The following is a 21154-nucleotide window of genomic DNA, read 5'->3' as shown; positions in this document are numbered from 1 at the left end:
CCAGTTGTGGATGCATTCACTTGTCACCTTGGTGGTACAGTACGCTCAGTGAATGAGTGCCCAACTCTCCCAGTCTAATGCCTGTGAGTAGCCCTCATGTGCCAGTGAGTTGTCCCAATCTGACACTGCACCTACTGTGGCTAGACACTAGCACCCACCAGAGCCTGACTTGTACAAGTTGTCTGCTTTTCTGACCATGTGCCATGTGTGCACAGCCCTGCAGTAGGCTCTGGGTGAATACTTGTCCACTGTCGGGCTCAGTAGTATACAATGCTTGTCCCCATTGATTTATATCAAGTGTACTCTAAATATGAGCTTCTCTAGCCTCATTGGCTCTGTGGATGTTCTGATTTCTTCAGAATGCCTACAGACTAATTTGTTCCAGTGTGGCCTTATACAGTAGGCAGTAGCATGCAAAATGACTTGACATCAGATCAGTTCAGATCGGGTACAGATCAATTAAATCATCCAAGAATGACTCCCATTGGTTAATATTAGTGCTGTCAAAAATATCACGTTATTAACGCGTTAACGCAAAACAATTTTAACAGCGTTATTTTTTTTATCGTGAGATTAACGCTCTTCCTGACCTGTGAGAAGTTTTTTAAACTGCTGTGGGCACGTTACAAAAACTGCAGGACCCGGCTGTGAACCAGAAGCAAAACAGTAGCCTAAGCACCCCACAATGCCATTGTTTAGATGTCCAGCTGAAGACGTTATTTGGGCTGCGAACAAACTAATAAATGGAAAGTTTAGTTTTAAAACATTGCCAGGGTCAGTTGATAAGAGCAAAGTTATCTTCATGTACTGTCGATGTGAACTTAGTTACCATCGTAGCACGACTAGTTATTATTAGCCGCATTGAGAATTTGCACGAAACTTAGACTAGAGCAGGCGTTGGGGCAGACGCAGTTGCGCTAATGGGAGATTAGCCTACTGGACTCGGTAATGAGAACTATCTCAAGGTGACGTTAATGTGAGTGTATGTGTATGTCTGTGTGCGACATCCCTCTGGCTCTTCTCTCCCCTTCCTACTGCTGTGTTATCTGCCTTGTGCCTGCGTGTGTGTGCGTGCACGCGTTCATGCACATTCGGTGTGTGAGTGAGTGTGTGTGCATTCGTGCACATTCGGTGTGTGTGTGTTTGTGTGTGTGTGTGTGTGTGTGAGAGAGAGAGAGAGAAATAGAGATAGAGAAGAACTATGTTTGAATTAGGCTTGAATTAGGCTACAACAATTCAGAACTTTTTTTTTAACTATCTCGGGGTAACGTTAATGTGAGTATATGTTTGTCTGTGTGCGACATCCCTCTGGCGCTTCTCTCCTCTTCCTACTGTAACTTTAGGCTAACGTTATCTGTCTTGTGCCTGCGTGCGTGCGTGCGCACATTCATGCACATTCAGTGTTTGTGTGTGTGTGTGTGTGTGTGAGTGAGGTGTGTGCATTCGTGCTTATTCGGTGTGTGTGTGAGAGAGAGAGAGAGAGAGAGAGAGAGAGAGAGAGAGAGAGAGAGAGAGAGAAGAACATGTTTGTTTCTTGCTCAGTGGTGCTGCCAGCATTGTGTCATCTGTCCCAATAGCCTACTTATTGACAGTATTACTACAGACAGGAATGGCCGTAATATTATACTGCGGTTTGCAAAAAAAAAAAAAAGCCCATCCACTTCACTTTGATATGAGTATTAAAATGATAAATCAAGGGACATTTTGAACCGATAAAAATGTGCGATTAATATGTGATTTATCCTTAGTTAACTAGAACATTCATGAGATTAATCGCGATTAATTTTTTTAATCGATTGACAGCACTAGTTAATATCAAATGTTCTCCTTAAGAGAACTAAGACTATATTAATAAGCATACCGTATTTTCCGGAGTGTAAGTCGCACCAGTCAAAAAATGCCTAATGAAGAAGAAAATGCCATGTATAAGTCGCACCTGACTATAAGTCGCATTTATTTAGAAATGTATTCACAAAATCCAAGACCAAGAACAGACAGAGGCTGTAACTAGACACAGAGGCCAAAAAGATTAATACTAATGATGAGAAGGCGTGAATGGCCGCCCATCTAGCTGTAGACAGCTGTAGACAGTAATGTTTACTCCTCTTTCATTTTGGAATTATTCAAAAAACATGTTAAATTTCATATATAAGTCGCACCTGACTATAAGTTACAAGGCCAGCCAAACTATGAAAAAAAAGTGCGACTTATAGTCCGGAAAATACGGTACATTTTCTACTGGGACTCTAAAGGTTGCCTGTTGCTGCACACCTGTTGTAAATGTTGTAGATCCAGTCAAGTAGAGAGTAGATGTCTTTAATGTGCAGTTGGCTATCCACAATGCTTTGTAAACGAAGGGATACTGCCTGGTGGTAGCTCTGCACATATACTTGGAATGCATCATACTCCTTGGGATAAACTGGCACTACGTTGAGCCAAGCAGCCTTGAGGTCTTCTAACATACAGGTCTTAATTTTGTCTAAGTAGACACAAAGCTCCCCCCACTGCACCTCCCCTGCCTGAGGCAAGCAGCCATCAGCTGCCTCAGCCACAGCTTCCCTCCACTGATTCTTCATTTGCCGTGGTCGTGGCCCTCCAATAGCAGCACTCTCTCCCCTTGCCCAGGTATGGTCTGCCTGCTCCTCCTGCTGGAGAACCTGCACCACCAGCCCCAAATTGGGTCCAGCAGTGGGAGCATGCAGGGCCTGCCGAACGACTTCCCACATCTCCTTCTTCAGCGCCTCATACAGGAGCTCCACATCCTTGGCCTTGCGCCTCCCACTGTCCTTAGACCCAGGGGAAGCCACGTCTTCTGGCACAGCGCCCCCTGCTGACGGGGGAATAACAGTGGAGGCGGCCAGATCTGCACATTCCTGCTCCAGCTCCAGGATGTGTGTGTCAGCTAGAAACAGATCCCTCTTGGTCACCAACTGCAGAATCTCCAGCACTGACAAAACAAACACAAATGGTGTCAATTATATTTTCATGACCCAAATTAACATTAAATATGACATTTTTCATTGGCGCTCCACCAGAGCATTTCTGGTGGTCACTGTAGTACATGCTTTTAATAGAGTAGTTTTAAAGTGAGAATGACTCATTTTCATACAGCAGTGGTCCTCACACAGCAAAAAATTAAATCTAACCAAGTGTTATTAATCCTATATTAATCCTCTATTTGGTATTGTTTTTAGTATAAAGACTTGCCTAGCGCTCTCTGGAAAGATCATTTTGACCTAAGTTTAGAAGATTTTGACTTATTTTAAGGAGTCTTATCAAGACAAATTTACTCAATGCACTGGCAGACAAATTTGCTTGTTAGGGCCCGTGCAACGAGGTGCGGCCGCTGAAGCAGCGGCTGCACCGTAGGTACAAGGCCCTATTGTTTTTGCTCAGATTATTATTATTATTATTATTATTTAATCCTCTTACCGGTAACATTTTTCACCAACTTGGCATGCTCTAAAACTCTTACAATTTAGCTGGCATATGTAGAATTGCATTTGATACTCAGAGACAGAGCTGTGGCCTAGGGTGTGGCTCAGGGACTCTATAGCGGCACCTACCGCGCTGTCTGTTGTGGTTGACACGTGCATGCACGAAAAAGAACCAAATTTGGTGGACATGTGTGTTGTATTATTCTGAAGTTTTACATTTAAACTATATAGTAAATATTAAAAAAAATTGGAATTATGTGCGATTTTCTGCACTAAAATGATCTTGAGGGGTTGCTCAAGAGAAATTGCGACCAGATTTTTGAATTTCAAAAGTATATTGAAATGGCGAAGGTTTGAATCCAGGCGTCTTATAAAAGAAACAGGAAGTTGGCGTTATAGGCAGAAAACAGTGACTAATTTGGATGAAATTAAATTGAGTATTAGCTAGTGTGTTTTTAGTGACAGTCACATACAAGTTTTGATGTTGTTTGATGTGGCGTCACTCAATAGCACATTAATAATCGTGGCTGACGCATAGTTTTACCTAAAATATTATGAAGCTAGTTTACAAATATTTACACTCATATGAACCTATGCTGAAATTTTGACGTTAACCACATTAACACAAAGTGAGTTATTTATGTTTTCATGAGTATGTGTCTCATATCCGCTTCTTTCACATCCGCTCCTTCCTTTCCCAGAGACATGCACGCAGGCACCCCCCCCCCCTTCGTCTCTCTCTCTCTCTCTCTATCTTAGGCCCACTCCCCATCCCCCATGCCTCTCTGTATCTAAGCCCCATTCTCTCCCTTCCTCAGTAAACATCATGAAAATGAATGACCAACATTGAAATGAGTCAAGAATGACAGTGTGATGCAAAGTAAAAGGTAAAGAAAATATCATGTGTATAATGGTTTTATTCGGGTTATATATTGTAGGTGTGTATGCATGTTGTGCAGTGGAGGTAAGGAGACCAACAGAATAACTCAATTTGAGGATGAGTGAAGGCACCACAATCCTGCAGCTTATTTGCAATGTGTGTGCATGACAACACCTTGGTTAATAGATCTGAAACTATCCTTAATATGAGATAATGATTAACGAAGGCTTAAGAATGCTCTGTCTTGTTGTCTGTTGTGGTTGACACATTCATTCACAGAAATTAACCAAGGTGGGCTTGTGTGTTATTGCTACTGCTAGTCAGAGACAGAGCTCTGGCCTGGGGTGTGGCTCAGGGACTCTATAGCGCCACCTAGCGCATTGTCTGTTGTGGTTGACATGTACATTCACAAAAATGACCCAAATTTGGTGGGCATGTATGTTATTGCATCCGCCATCGGCTATCGCCGCTTGCGGCTATATTTATTATTATTATTATCGTGGAATCCTCTTACGGTCATGTTTGCCATTTTTTCACCATTTTGGCATGCTCTAAAACTCTTGAAATTTGGCTGATAAATGTGGAATTGGTAACGCTACTCAAAGACAGAGTTCTGGCCACGGATGTGGCTCAGGGACTCTATAGCGCCACCTAGCGCGGTTTCTGTTGTGTTTGACACATACATGCACGAAAATGAACCAAATTTGGTGGGCATATGTTGTATTAATCTGAACAACTTTTACATTGAAACTACACAGTGAATCTTAGAAAAATTTGAGTTATGATTATGATTATGATTTTTGCACGTCATGTATTTTGAAAGACTTCTCCTAGACGGTTTATCGAAATCATGTCATAAGAGCAGTAAAATGATCTTGAGGGGTTGCCCGAAAGGAATTGTGAACAGATTTTTGAATTTTCGAAGCATATTGAAATGGCGAAGGTTTGAATTATTGCGTCTTATTATAGAAACGGGAAGTTGGTGTCATAAGCAGAAAAAATATTATAATTTGGATGTATTTTGGCAGCTACATGTGGAATTGCTACCTCTAGTCAGAGACAGAGCTCTGGCCTAAGGTGTGGCTTCGGGACTCTGAAGGGCCACCTAGCAGCGCGTTGTCTGTTGTGGTGACACAAACATTCACGAAAATGAACCAAATTTGGTGGGATTGTGTGTTATTGCTATCTCTAATCAGAGACAGAACTCTGGCCTAGGGTGTTGCTTAGGGATTCTATAGCGCCACCTAGTGTGTTGTCTGTTGTGGTTGACATATACATTCATGAAAATTAACCAAATTTTGGTGGGCATGTGGGTTATTGCTACCGCTAGTCAGGGAAAGAGCTCTTGCCTAGGGTTTGGCTTAGGGATTCTATAGCGCCACCTAGCACATTGTATGTGTCAACCACAACAGACATTCATGAAAATGAACCAAATTTGGTGGGCTTGTATGTTATTGCTACCGCTAGTCAGAGACAGAGCTCTGGCCTCGGGTGTGGCCTAGGGACTCTATAGTGCCACCTAGCACATTGTCTGTCGTGGTTGACACATTCATGAAAATGAACCAGATTTGGTGGACTTTTGTGTTATTGCTACCGATAGTCAGAGACTGAGCTCTGGCCTAGGGTGTGGCTTAGGGACTCTATAACGCCACCTATGGCATTGACTGTTGTGATTGACGCACACATTCACGAAAATTAACCAAATTTGGTGGGCTTGTTTGTTATTGCTGCCGCTAATCAGAGACCGAGCTCTGGCCTAGGGTGTGGCTTAGGGACTCTATAGCGCCACCTAGCCTGTTGTCTGTTGTTGTTGACACATACATTGATGAAAATTAACCAAATTTGGTGGCATGTGTGTTGCTCATGTACATGCCCACCAACCAAGTACGTGTTGCTTTGTTAGATTCCGAAATGTCACGGGTCCGCACTGCAGGTGCTCAGGCCCGCCATCGCCGCTTGTGGCTATATTTTATAGGACAAATTTACTTAATGCACTGGCAGACAAATTTGATTGTTTTCAGGATGAGATATCTTAAAATAAGTAAAACTTTTTAAAAATGAAGTCAAATTATTTCATTCACAAGAGAGCACTAGGTAATTCTCTTTCTCTTCATACTGAAAACAATACCAACTAAGTATAAAACTAGTTTTTTTGTTACCTGGATATAAGATTAATGACACATTTTATTTATTTTTTCAGTGCAGGTAAACCTCTGATTTATGTATGTTCTTGACTATTGTAATTCCACTCTGGTGAACTGGCCAACTAGCAACCATGATATCAAAACTTTCGATATGATTTCATAAACTAGACAACCTGACACATCCAAAAGGATACAATGGATAGTTACAGTGGTAATGCTTTAGAATAACATGTGCTTATTAGCTATTAACAGTGCATTATAAGCAGTTAACAATTAGTTACTAACAGTTAGTTAACTGATGTTATCCTTTACTAACATTAACTAACTGTTAACATACAGCTTGTAAGTGTTAATAAGCAGCATTTAAAGGTGCTTACAAGCATATTTGTTAACAGTTAACGTGCAGCTTGTAAGTGTTAACAAGCAGCTTGTTAATGGTGAAAAAAGACATTTCTTACCTACTTGTAGTAAATTCTGCAGCCCCCCAATCTAACGCGAGAACTATGTAACTAACAGTTAACAAGCCACTTCTTACCTGCTCTTTGTAAATTCTGCAGCCCCCCAATCTAAAGCGTGAACTATGTAACTAACAGTTAACAAGCCTAACGTTCTATCTTTAAATAGGTTAAGCTGTAAGAAATGCACCTTCAAAATTGCTGCATAGGTTGGGATGCGAACATGGGCCGCCTGCGTTGCACTGTATGCTGTATCCCACTGAGCTAAGGTCACAGAACGTGGTAGGTGAAATTGTGTTACTTGTTTCTAATTCCCGCCCATGTTCTTTTATTATACCAATTACTCTTTTTACAAATATAAAAACACACACTAAGAGCTATTATTTAAGAAAAAGTGGAGAGGAGTCGGAGACTATAAATAGGGACAGACACCCTGCCTCGCCTCTATTATTGTTTTAAGCTAACTAGCTTAAACTTCGTTTAAGCCTCGGTTGCTAGGTAACCAAATATTTACGCCAAAGATTCTAGAGCGGAGCGTAACGCTCTATGATCTTTGTTTTACAAGTAGACTGCGGAAATAATTACTGTTTTATGCATTCACTGAACTGAAACACCATCAGAAACATATTTGTAAAAAGAGTAATTGGTATAATAAAAAAACATGGGCGGTACAAGTAACACAATTTCACCTACTATGATTCTGTGAACTTAGCTCAGTGGGATACAGCATACAGTGTGACGCAGGCGGCCCATGTTCGCATCCCACCATATGCAGCAATTTTGAAGGTGCATTTCTTACAGCTTAACCGATTTAAAGATAGAACGTTAGGCTTGTTAACTGTTAGTTACATAGTTCACGCTTTAGATTGGGGGGCTGCAGAATTTACAACGAGCAGATAAGAAGTGGCTTGTTAACTGTTAGTTACATAGTTCTCGCTTTAGATTGGGGGGCTGCAGAATTTACTACAAGTAGGTAAGAAATGTCTTTTTTCACCATTAACAAGCTGCTTGTTAACACTTACAAGCTGCACGTTAACTGTTAACAAATATGCTTGTAAGCACCTTTAAATGCTGCTTATTAACACTTACAAGCTGGATGTTAACAGTTAGTTAATGTTAGTAAAGGATAACAACAGTTAACTAACTGTTAGTAACTAATTGTTAACTGCTTATTATGCACTGTTAATAGCTAATAAGCACATGTTATTCTAAAGCGTTACCCTGCTGCCACAACTTGACACTAAAGTCACAGTTGCTGCGTCTTGAAGTTACTTGGCAACCGTTCAGATAGAGAGAATATATTTCTTGTTGGAAGAAGGATTATCTGTGCCGTTGTTTAATTTTGTGAAATCTTGCCAGGCATACAGTAGGTGGTCATCATTTTAGAAAAGCAATAAGCCAGTAGGTAGAACAACAAACCATGAAAGATTATTCCGACAACAGTAAATCCATAGCCTGGCTAGCGCCTACCACTTCTCAAATGAGACGTGGTCTGGCAACCAGACGTTCATTTTCTCGTATTTGAATGCCCAGGGCCCGTATTCACAAAGAAAGCTCCTAACTGGCGAATTTAGGAGAAACTCCTAAAAATAATGGGCGTGTCACTCCTAACTTAAGGACTCCTAATTTTTCGCACTAAAAGTAATTCACAAAGCATTTTAAGCCTAAAAGTAGCTCCTAAGTCTAGGACAGCTTAAAAGAAGTCGAGAGGACTCCTAACTCAGTAAGACCTATTCACAAACCGCTTTTAGTGGCATTTCACGTCGCGATGTAGTGAAATGACCGTGCGGTTAGGCTACAGGAGCTGTCATGCGAGGGAATCATTGTGCATTGCAACTAAGATGCATTAACGCCACCGACAATCAAAAAACCACCACTGCATGTAAACTAAATGTAACGTGTCCTTGTAGGGCTAAATTAAATTAAAGGAGTCCTAGAATTCAAAACCACATTCACCTTGTTCCTGTTGAATTTAGGCTGAGAGCAGTGTCCAAAGGACAACACCAAAGACTTTACCGCGTCCCCCGCCTGCTTTCGTATGCAAATTGGGAAATAGAAACAGCCGTGTTGAAATGCTCCAATCTGAACAGAGCTCAGATAACACGTAATAGGCGCCCATCCCCCTTAAGATACACCCCCTCTCATTTGCATACCTTCGATTAATAATTCTTGTTAAACTGCTCTTACGACGCTAGTATCTAGATATGTGGTCTATGGCAGAGACGTTGTAATGCTAGCGTTATTACAGCTAACTTTGGAGAGTTACTATACTAAGAAATGTACTGATAAAACGTACCAATCTAACACATTCATTCTGTTGGGGAATCTGCTGCACTTCATCTTCGTCAGAACCTTCTTCTGACTCGGTTTATACATGTACGGCTGTATTCCTTATTTAAATCCATTGTTGATAGCTTTATCAAAGACTTTGGCTTTATTTACCAGCAGTAAACGTAGTTTCACTTTGCTCTAGCTTCAGACCGGTGGATTGAGCCAATCAACTTTCAGGACATATCGGCCGATCGACCAATCAGCGCGCATCTCATTTGAATATTCATGAACTTGCTGAGTGGGCGGGAAAAACAAACTGTTTCATTGCAAGGCTTATTTATGACCTTGTATTAGGCGATCTAGCAGTGCTCCTGGTGCGTTTTCAGCCCCACAAATTTACATATGACATTATTTAGGCTCAAAGATCAATTTGTAATGGTCAAAAAATGCGTTCTATGACTCCTTTAAATTGTTTATCCTCTTCGCGAATGTAGGCTACGTGCTTTCATACAGATTCATTTTGTTGCAAATATAGGCTGCTCCAGTCCGTGTTTCATTATGCTCCTAGGCTATTTGCTTTAGCCTACTCTTTATTAATTTAGGCTATACCCATTTATTCATCATCTTCCATCCTTCACAGTCCGACATAGCGCACACATTCTCACCAGCTAAGACCTGACACCTCTCACTCAACTCGTCATCGTAGGGGAGGTTTTTGCCATCATTCCCGCCGCGTTATAATCACCAGCCAATCAAGGTGGTCACTTTCATCAAGCTCGTGCATGAGTAATGACGTCAACCATAGCAACGAAGACTCACTTTTAGTTTAGGAGTGGGCGTTTCTCCTTACTAAAAGTAGGTCTGAAAGGCTTTGTGAATAACTTTTAAGGGAAAACTCCTAACTAAAATCTTCTAGCGCGATTTAGGAGTACTCTTAGGCTGCGTTTAGACTGCAGATCGGATATGCTCAATTCCGATTTTGTGCTCATATCCGATTTTTTTGATTGCATGTTTACATCTACTTTCGCCAGTGACCCAAATCCAATCATGTGTGTTTACATTTGCCAGACACTTGAAATGGCCCACATGCGCATGGGCTAAAAGTTTCTTTTAGGGGAGAACCAGCACAATCGTAACACTTTTTTATTTTCTCAGTTCAAACTAGCTTTACACAAAGATAGACTTGAGAGCAGTGAAACTTGACCAGAACAGAGTCATATACATCTCTACTCCATGAAAGTTGAAACAGAATGTAACAAATATGTTGCAGTTTGTTAATAACTTAACTTAACAGTGACATGTACCTTTGTTCCAACCTACGCAGCCATACAAAAGTGCGGTAGGCTACAGTTGTAACAGTATAGCGTCATGGTTGTAACAGTGCTAAAAAATCGTGAATCCTATAACATATTTTAACACAAAACACTGCTGGCTTAAACAAAGAACATCTGTTTTCATATATAAACAACAAAAAAAGGTCCAAATGTATGACTGTTAAGCTAGTTGTATGAGTGATTAGCCATTGCAAACCATACGGTATTATGCTAGCTCACAATAACCTTTAAATAGGCTTATTTTGGTCATATCGACTTGATAAAACCTGTTAGCCTAATATAGTTGATGAACTGCTTATTTCTTACATGTCTGAAGCAATTGGTCCAACACTGATATTTGAAGTTGCTGTGTTAACTTTCATTGGGTGTGATCGCGGCACATAGGCTACAAATAATCCATAACTCGCAATCATAATTGCTCGCACATGCGCGATAAAATCAGTTAATTTTGCCAGAGTCGGGTGTTACAACTAACTCTTTTACTTTTACTGTCTATGCAACTAACCCGCACAGGTCCAGGTCATGTTTTTTATTTTCATTTAATTGCATTTGCTGTGACTATATACATCAAATGGCACTCATGTTAACTTAAAACAGATCGAGGGACTGAAGAAATGAATGACATGTGATTGAAGTCTACACATTCAAATTTCACGAAGCAAAGTTAAACAAACAGAGCTGCAGTTGCAGTTTTAAAAATAGGTTAATAGCCTACAAATCGTGATGCTTGAATTTGGCACTTTTTTGCTTAATATCTCTGGTTGTAGGCTATTTACAGTAGACCATTCATATTTGGATGGCTAGGCCTACGATTGTAGATAATTAGGTAGGCTACAAATGTTTTATTCTCAATACATGGTCTACGGAAACGTAATAGTCTATCAAAGTATCAATAGGGCAACTTTTAACACGCTCCGCCAGCGCGCCCACTTGGAATTGTAACCTAACGTCACCAGGCGCAAAATTGTCACAGATTAATGACGTGTGGGACGCATTGCACTGGAATATCCGATTTGTCTGTTTAGACTGTAGACACATGCACACAAATCCGATCCATATCTGATTTAAAACCAAATAAGAAAGGGGCCTGTATCCGATCTGAGGAGATCGGAATTCATGTGTTTTTTTTCTGTTTACACTGTCGTGGCACAGATCGGATACGTGCCACATGAGAGCAAAAAATAGGATTTGGGTCACTTCAAACTGGCAGTCTAAACGCAGCCTTAGTGGTAAGATAAAATGCTTTGTGAATACGGGCCCAGATCTGTTCATTGGATGTCTATCAAATGCGTCTGTGCATAGCTCATCATGGTCTTGCTTTCTCCCCTGTTCTGTGATTGACCACCAACATCAGGCAAAAATGTGGGTGTTAGTTTCTAGACTGCCTTAGCAGCGTGAAAGAAATCACCGCGCCAGGCAGGATGGGAACACCCAGGCTAGTAAAACCATGCAAATGTAATTTATGGAACATTAACTTTCAAGTACCCTGCAAAGTTCTCCTCAAAAACGTTGGAAAGACATTTCTTTGACAGGAACAGTGGTGTTACAATCATTTCAGTGAGACACTCCATTAACAATGGTAGTACAGACTACAGCCCCTTTCCCACATGACTTCTAGAAGTCACCCGGACATATTTACCCGGGTAGAGGCACAACACGGACTGCTCCCACATGAGCCTTATGTCCGAGTCAGATACGGGTAATTGTGTTCACACTAGACCCGAGTAGGTGCCGCGAGGGGTGGGGCAATGTCAGCACTTGCAGGGGGAGGGAGATAAATAAATGCGTTGTTGTGTTGTGTTGCCTTGATGATGCAAACTTTACATCAGATCCAAAACATCATGAAACAACAGAACATGTAGTTAGCTCGCTAGTCAGCGGGAGCTAGCATAGAGAAAACAATAGCTAACGCCAGGACCACACAGTATAAACAAAGCTCCGCTTTAACCCTCTCTGGTATAAACATTCAACACAACAAATTAATAGAAAATAATGACACACCTGGAAAATATATACAGTAGATCAACCTTTTAAATCTATGGAGCTGCAGTTGTCCGGTCTCTTCTCTGACGCCTGCCTGAGCCTATTATTTGTTGGAATCGGTTGTGTTATTCTTTATCCTTAGTAGATCTACAACGTTTTTGTTATATTCTATTATTGTAAATAAATTATTCATTTGTTATATTGCGAGCCTCTCGTGTGTCTCCCATCTTTGTCACAGTTTGTGAGCCAGACTGTGACAAGTATTATTAAGTGTATATATTCCGCTCTTTATTTTCGTTATTTCTATTGCATTTTCCGCCGTGGTAGCGCTATATCGAGAAGTTAAGGCTGGTTGCTGACGGTCATCATAGTGAAGGCTACTTACTGCTGCCGCTTGCTAGCCTGCCTGACTGTCTGCCTTCCTTGCTCTGCGTGAATCCACCTGCACGTCCTGTCCTGTCCTGCTTGCATCTCTCCATCTCTCAACTACGGACCTTTGCTGGTTAAGCCGGTTGACTGTCCAGCTAAGCAGCCAGTGTGACAGCACTGATAACACTCCACACTCTGGACTGAGTTAATGTGTCGGAGCGTCTATGGGAGGAATTCATTATACAGCCCTGGAACTTCGGCAGTACACCTCCACCGATGCGAAGCTCGGAGATGACGTGCTCCATGTTTGTCGGGTAGCAGGCATACTTCGCCGCCGTCGCCACACTCATAGAGGCTCCGGTCGACAACAAAACTTCATTTACCATAAGCATGCAGCCTGCTCTACCACAAACATCCCATCTCTGTGGTGGTCACCCGTCACACGGCGGATGCATCGTCAGAGGACTGTCGCATCAGTTTCAGTTTCAGACAACACTGGAAATATCGCGAGATCTCCGCATTCCAGCAGGGCCTCGCATTGTCGGATGGATACATCTCATGGAGTGGACCTAAGTGTTTTGCGACCTGTACAGAGATTCATCCCACAGTCATTGGTCAAATTCGAACTTTTCAATACTCAATCCATCAACAACAAATCCACTCTGATTGAAGAACACATCAGGGAGAGAGGACTTGATTTCATGTGTCTGACAGAAACCTGGCACCAGCCAGAGGTTTACTCTGCCCTAAATGAAGCGTGTCCCCCCGGCTACAGTTACTTGGAGGCAGCTTGCAGCACTGGACGCGGTGGTAGCCTTGCTGTTATCTACCAACAGGGCCTGGAGCTGACCCCCATCTCACTACCTACAACATCTTCCTGTGAGTGTCTTGCTTTTAAATGTAAGCCCCCCTTTCCTATGACTGTTCTCCTTATCTACCGGCCACCAAAACCAAACTCTGCCTTCATCCCAGAAATATCTGATCTCCTCACAACACTCTGTACTACCTCTCCAAATACCATAATCCTGGGAGATTTAAATATTCATGTTGACAACCCTTCATGTCACCCCGCAGCTGATTTTCTTCAGCTACTAGACACTCTCAACCTACAACAACATGTTGACATCCCGACACATTCTAGGGGACACACACTTGATTTGGTCATCTCTAACTCTGCCCCCATCAGCAACCTACATGTTTATGATCTTGGTGTGTCTGATCACAAGGTTGTGTCAATGGAGCTGCCTTTCACCTCTCCCTGCACCAAACCAAAGCGACAGATCCGCTTCAGAAAACTGAAAAACATCAATGCGGATGCCCTGGCCCTGGACCTCCAACTTCTCTCTTCTGGCTCTACTGTCTTCCCCTCTGTTGCTGACTCTGTGGATTTCTACAACCAGTCCCTGAGCAGTCTCCTGGACCTCCACGCCCCCCTTACATCCAGGTCAGTCTCATTTTCACGCTCAGCACCCTGGTACAACTGTGAGCTGCGAAAGATGAAGACGGCTGGGCATGTTCTTGAGCGGCGGCTCAAGGCCTCTGGACTGACTGTTCACAAAAAGGCATACAGGGAACACAGGAGGGAGTATGCTCACGCTCTGAGGGATGCACGGTCCAAGTTTTACTCCAACATTATCAACAACAGCCCAGGTGACTCTAAACAACTTTTTTCAACGATAAATCACCTTATCTCAAGCCACCCTCATCCTCCCACTCTGAGACCACGGAGGAGAGGTGCAACATGCACATTACTTTTTTCAAACAAAAAGTTAATAACATCTGCTCTCACCTCTCTGCCAATGCTGTCCTGCCCCTCCCAACTGCTGACCCACCGTTTGAGATTGTCCAGCCCCTCTGCTCTTTCTCTGATGCCACACAGGAGGAGGTGGAGCACATCATCAAAAAAATGAAGCCATCCACCTGTGCTCTGGACCCTTTCCCTTAAGCCCTGCTGAAAGCCAACATCTCTGCTGTCTCTCCACTCATCACCAGCATCATAAACCACTCTCTCATGGCTGGCCATATCCCTTCTGCATTAAAAACGGCTGTCATCAGACCTTTACTGAAAAAACCCACACTGGATCCAGAAGTTCTCTCCAACTACAGGCCCATCTCCAATCTTCCATTCCTGTCAAAGGTTCTGGAAAAAAACAGTTGCAGCACAACTTTTTGATCACCTCAAACACAACAACCTTTCAGTTTCAGTTTCAGTCTGGTTTCCGTCCTGGCCATAGCACAGAAACAGCCCTGGTTAGGGTCACCAACGACCTCCTTATGACAGCAGATACTGGTTCCCATCTCTGCTCATCCTTCTGGACCTAACAGCTGCTTTTGATACAGTAGACCACAACATCCTCCTCCATCGCCTGCAGTACACCATTGGACTCTCAGACAATGCCTACAACTGGTTCAACTCTTACCTGACCGGCAGAACCGAGCACGTCGCCCTGGGCAGGACAAAATCACATACTCACAATGTCACCTGTGGTGTCCCTCAGGGTTCTGTCCTGGGCCCCACCCTCTTCACCATCTACATGCTCCCCCCCTCGGCAATATCATTAGCAGACACGGAATAACTTTCCACTGTTATGCTGATGACACACAGCTCTACCTCAGGACAACCCCCCACTTCATCTGCTCCCCTGCCAACATCCACACTGACCACATGTCTGGAGGAGATAGAGGCATGGATGAAGCTCAACTTCCTTCAATTGATCAGTTCTAAAACAGAAGCAATTCTAGTTGGCTCATCACATCAGCTCCGCTCTTCCACCATCAGAAATATCACCTTCTCTGGACAAAACATCTCCCTGTCAACATCTGTCACCAACTTCGATGTTAAAATGGACCCACAACTCACTTTTGACACCCTGTGAGGGACTGAGCGTCACCCCAAGTATTGGGATGTGTAGGCTCACTGGCTTGTAGATGGTGGAGGTGGAAAACACGGCAACCAGAGCGTAACGTTGTATCAAAAAATATGGATGTTTATTTATACTTAACTCTAGACTATTTAACTAGAATTCAATAAAGCAAAATAATCAAAAGCAAATCAAAATAGCACAATGCTTCAAACTCAATGCAATAGTACCATACCTTGTACATAGCCTCACATCAAGCTAGTACTCTCTCTCTCCAATGCAGAATGAGGCCCTCTTAAATAGGGCAAGGCATCAGACTAAATTGGCCCATTCAGGGCTAATTGGAATGTACCAACCATCAGGGTTGTTCTATATTCTAACGTCATGAAAATAATAACAAAAATAGAAAATAAATATTACATGAAAAACTAAATATTATTATTAAGATATCATAACCATATTATACCATAGGTACACATTCTATTTCCATCACACATATAAATACAAACATTGCATCACCTGCACCCTCTGCCCCGGGACAGGGAGAAATACTGCCCCTACGGCGGCGCGCGCAGCCGTGCAGACACAGTCAAACCAGACCGGGAAGCAGGAAGTGTGTGAGTAGGAACGTGTATGACTTAAACGGGATTTTAGACAGAAACAGTAAGTAAGTGGGACATGAAATAGTGGGTACCGCACTACATGTCATGGAGGTGATAAAGGGTCCGTGTAACGCTTTGCAGTGCTTTGGTCTATTTGCAGAATTCACATGAGAAAATGAAAAATGGGTTCAAAACTTTCATTATCCATTTGTCAGACTACTCAGCAAATGGACAATTGATGCTAATTTTAACTTTCGAGTGTGGTTTTTGAAACGGTAAAAAATGAATTTGAAACAAAACTAAAATTGAGTCCATTTTCCAATTTTCCATTCCTGCATCGTGGTTGGACTGAACCAAACGCGCCAAGGGATGTACGAGTGGCGCCTCTGGCCAGTTGTAGAGATAGGCTAAATGATACAGATCGAGTTATCAAGTCAAATTCATGGCAAGTGAGCTCGAGACGTAGGCATATCTACCAAACCGACTGGAGGCGATTGAGGACCGCTCAACTTCTCAATCCCTGCGCCCTCGATCAATGGTTAGACTTCACAGACCTTCAGATAGCCTACAGTAACTTGTCACATGCGCTTGTTGAATTCTCTGCTGATGGTGCTGGTGTGTGTGTGTGTGTGTGTGTGTGTTGGGGGGGGGGGGGGGGGGGGGGGGGGGGGGTCTATGGTGCAGGGTCGGTGACGCTTTCATGCCGCCGTAAGCCAACGATAGCATTTGTTCACGGTTGTTGACGGATTGATTAGCCTATATGTGAGCAACCCTACCCATGAACAAAAACCTCTGCACCAACATGCCTACAGAAGCTGTTAAACAACAAGTTGACAAGAGTATAAGACCATTAATAACATCCGATTCTTAACCCAAGCAGACATCGGGTGAAGTGAAACCTCTGGGCCACAACGCAACTCTCCTCGGTAACCCCCAGCGTTCATGGTTCAGTCCAACCCCAAGCACAAAAACACAAAGTTACAATATTGAGTCAATGTTTGACTTTCAAACTTCTGAAGAGAAAATCCCAAGTGTACTCAATGCAAAATACAAAACACGCAACAGTCATCAATTTACCGAGTAGTCTGAAAAATAAATAATTGAAATTTAAAAAAAATAAATCATTATTTTCATGTGAAATCTGCAAATAGAACAAAGCACTGCAAAGCGTTACACGGACCATAAAGTATGAAGTTATTGGAAGTGACAAGTAAGTTTTGAGTGTTATGAATGAAATCGCGGACTGACTGCGCCAGAAACAAACTAACGCGAATGCGTTAGTGGCGCATAGCTCTGTGCTACTTTTCCCTTCCCTGTGTAAACACAATCCCCGTGTTCACAAACAATCCAAACATAATCCCAATATGCACAAACAAATGCACAAAAGTCCTTTTGTCAGAGAGCGTGTAGGTGTATGTATGCGTGTGTGTAAATGTCCAAAGTCTCTCTCCCTCTCTCGCGGGTAACGCAATGCAAAGTCAATGCGGCGGTAACGCCATTCAAAGTCTATGCGGGTGTGCGGAACAGTGAGAAGTTTAGTTCACTTTCTCACACACCCACACATCAAACATCTCTGCAAGACATCATTCTACCACCTCAAGAACATCACCAAACTCCGTCCAAGTCTCACCCTGGGCGATGCAGAGAAGTTCATCCACGCCTTTGTCTCCTCTAGGCTGGACTATTACAATGCACTTCTCATTGGGATCTCTGGCAAGAGCACCCAGAGACTTCAATACATCCAGAACAGTGCTGCCAGGATCCTGATGAGGGTGCGCAGGCATGAACATATCACCCCCCCATTCTGAAAAGTCTTCACTGGCTCCCGGTTCATTTCAGAATAGAATATAAGATCTCACTCACTACCCACCAGTGCATATGCTACCCTCTATCTACAGGAACTACTCACCCCCCAGACCCCTCACGCCCCCTGCGGTCAACAAACATTAAAGCTCTCTGCTGCTGCTCCCAGGCTGTGGAACTCCCTCCCTGACCACCTGAGGGCCCCACAGACATTGAAAACCTATCTTTTTTTAACAAAAGCTTTCTGTTAAATGTATTTTGTTGATGTGTGTGTGTGTGTGTGTGTGTTGTATGTGTGTGTTGGTGTGTGTGCGTATATTTATATACACGTATGTGTGTGTGTGTGTGTGTGTGTGTGTGTGTATCAGGGATGGAAATGAACTGTTTTGTCCACCTGATTTTAAAATCTACCAGCCACTCAACATTTTTACCAGCCAATATATATATTCAACCGTTCCATACATTATACTGCCAAGTAGAGATGTAACGGTATGAAAATTTAACCCCACGGTTATAGTGACCAAAATTATCACGGTTTTCGGTGTTATCGTGGTAGGGCCTATTGTCTTCAATAAGAAAGCACTGATAGGCCTACACAAGCTGAAATAGTTTTTAAAAAGTGTGACTGTCTATTACATTACAAAAATATAGGCAAAACCTTTTTGCCTTAAGCTGAGCAGTGGCAATCTTAGTCTCTGCTCAACCCTGCTCAGAAAATGGCTTGTCTTGTTTCTATTTCATATTTGAATTCATACACTTTATATATTTTGTTAACAATGTATAGCATATGCATAATTACTCAAAATATTCAGTAATTTGAATACTTCATATTGATTACACTTGTCTTTAATGATATTACAGGGGTGGTGTGTAGGTCTAATTGAGTGCCTGTCACTTTAAGAAGTACGTGAACATAATTAGGTTTCATTCGATTTTAGGAAAATCACGCATAGTTCAAGGATACATGTTTTCATTAAATAACGTGAATGTTCAAAAAAACTAAGAAGGTAAGGAAAATATTTCTGGCGTCATAGAAAAGATGAGTGTCTTGCAATGTTAACTTTAGGTAGGTTACCGTGGTAGCCTATGGCATTGTGAGTTGTCCCGTTCACTTTTTCCTTGGTCATGTTTAATTGGCTGGGTGCTTAACTTAGATACCATGACTCGGAGTTTGGTATATCTGTTATATATATCCAATGTATTTCCTACCTAAACGTATTAGCCGGTAGCCTCATTGTAAATGTATACATTCAATGGTTGTAGGCTATCTAGCTGCCACGTTAACTGGAAGAGTAGGCTAGGCTCTGACGCAATGATGAGAGCCAACAAAGGTTCCAGAATGTTTGTTGTGATCGTCATGTCCATCGATGTTGAGGATTATTGATACAAGGCGTGTGTTCTTATCTCTGCGGCGACTGCTAGCCTAATATTCTGATGAAATAAACAACTTGAAGTAGAAGTAGTTGCTTACCCGCTACTGTGGCGGGTGTGTTGACATATTTCACCCGCCAGCGTGCAAAACTACACGCATTTGGCGGGAGGCTAATTTCCATCCATTCTGCCATTTTTGTAGCACTTTGAGACTGTTCATAATATAAAGTGCAATACAAATAAAATGTATTATTGTTATTATTATTATTATTATTACTACAAAAAGCAACAACAATGCTATATAATAGCAATGCTAACTATTAGCTGTTAATCGCTAACCAATGTAATAACTAGCCTACAGTATAATAAACAGCTAGTAAAAGCAACAACAATGCTAAATAATAGCGACGCTAACTATTAGCTGTTAATCGCTAACCAATGTAATTACTAGCCTACAGTATAATAAACAGCTAGTAGTTGCAAGCTAATCGACAACACTTCAAGCTATTCACGTAGCAGGTGCGAAAGCCAATGACCAAAGCCATCGAACTATTCAATTCCTTTAGGCTATTCATGTTGCTTTAGGCTTTTCATGTTCATGTGTTGTTTTCATGTTCACGATGTTTGCAAGGATAATCCTGCCTGTCCCGCAACAAACACAACAACGTGATTGCAGTTTGATTTTTTACACACAACAAGCGCAAGGGCGTCATCGGTACGCCCTCTACCCGGAACTGTGCCGGCTGCGTTCCCACCTAAGCGCACCTGAAGCGCACCCGGGTAACATCTAGAAGTAGTACTAGGGGGCTAGTAGGGTGAGTTCCGGGTAAGAAAATACACAAGTTTTGCGTTCCCACATACAGTACAGCCACCCGTTTGATTTCCGTTTGACATCCGGATGTCTAGCTCATGTGGGAAAGGGGCTTATGTCTCACCAATCCATGCCACATACTTTTCTGATGGGACATCATTAGCCCTTAGTTAAGTCAGTAGTCAGACTACTCACAAAGCTATCAACTAACATATTCCCAACCTAACACTGACTCAACACGTTCTTAAGTGCTAGAGGAATGCTGGAGAGTCTATATGTCTGTTCATCTGCTTGTGTTGATCTTATCACCCTCAAAGCTTTATGGGCAGTATCTGATTAAAAATGGTTTGCTGCTGTACGTTGTTTGGGAGCTGTAGTTCTACTCAATAATGTCAATAATTGTGCTGTCTAGCGTCAGACAAAGCAGTCGTCTCTTCAGCTTTCCCTCGTGCATTTGAGTATGGCTGGGTATTATTATGTAACTGTCTCCTCCCATCTAGTCTTGTTTTAACTGAGCATAATGACCTTGGGGTGGCTGGAGAGGCCAATGATTTTCTGTATGACTAGTAAGAACAAGTTAATTAGTGATATTAAATCACTAAAACAATCTATGTTGTCTTTCAAATTGCTTATGTTTTTGTTTTCCTTTCTTGAAATTAGGGTAGCCCATCACATTTCTGGCCCTGTCATAAATATCATACCATTTCATCACTTCCACAGTGAGCAAGCAAACCCACAGGAAGGACATCTAAATATAAACACAATGCATTATAGGTCTTTAAAAGTGCTTTAAGGAAGGAAAGTCAATGTTCTCTGTGTTGTTATGATGTGGA

At 42.2% G+C, this 21154-nt stretch overlaps 1 protein-coding gene across 3 annotated transcripts in view; it reads right to left on the bottom strand.

The window, feature by feature from the left end:
- Positions 1–21154, bottom strand: part of exoc3l2b (exocyst complex component 3-like 2b) — a 114247-nt gene that overhangs the window by 39730 nt on the left and 53363 nt on the right. For all 3 annotated transcript variants that reach the window (XM_062552361.1, XM_062552360.1, XM_062552362.1), the window contains exon 4: positions 2272–2947. In XM_062552361.1, the coding sequence (XP_062408345.1) occupies positions 2272–2947 (676 nt within the window). The remainder of the gene's footprint in view (positions 1–2271; positions 2948–21154) is intronic.

This window comes from Sardina pilchardus, chromosome 13 (assembly GCF_963854185.1).
Source record: "Sardina pilchardus chromosome 13, fSarPil1.1, whole genome shotgun sequence".
Classification (NCBI taxonomy): Eukaryota; Metazoa; Chordata; class Actinopteri; order Clupeiformes; family Clupeidae; genus Sardina; species Sardina pilchardus.
This window is presented reverse-complemented; position numbering and strand designations above follow the sequence as displayed.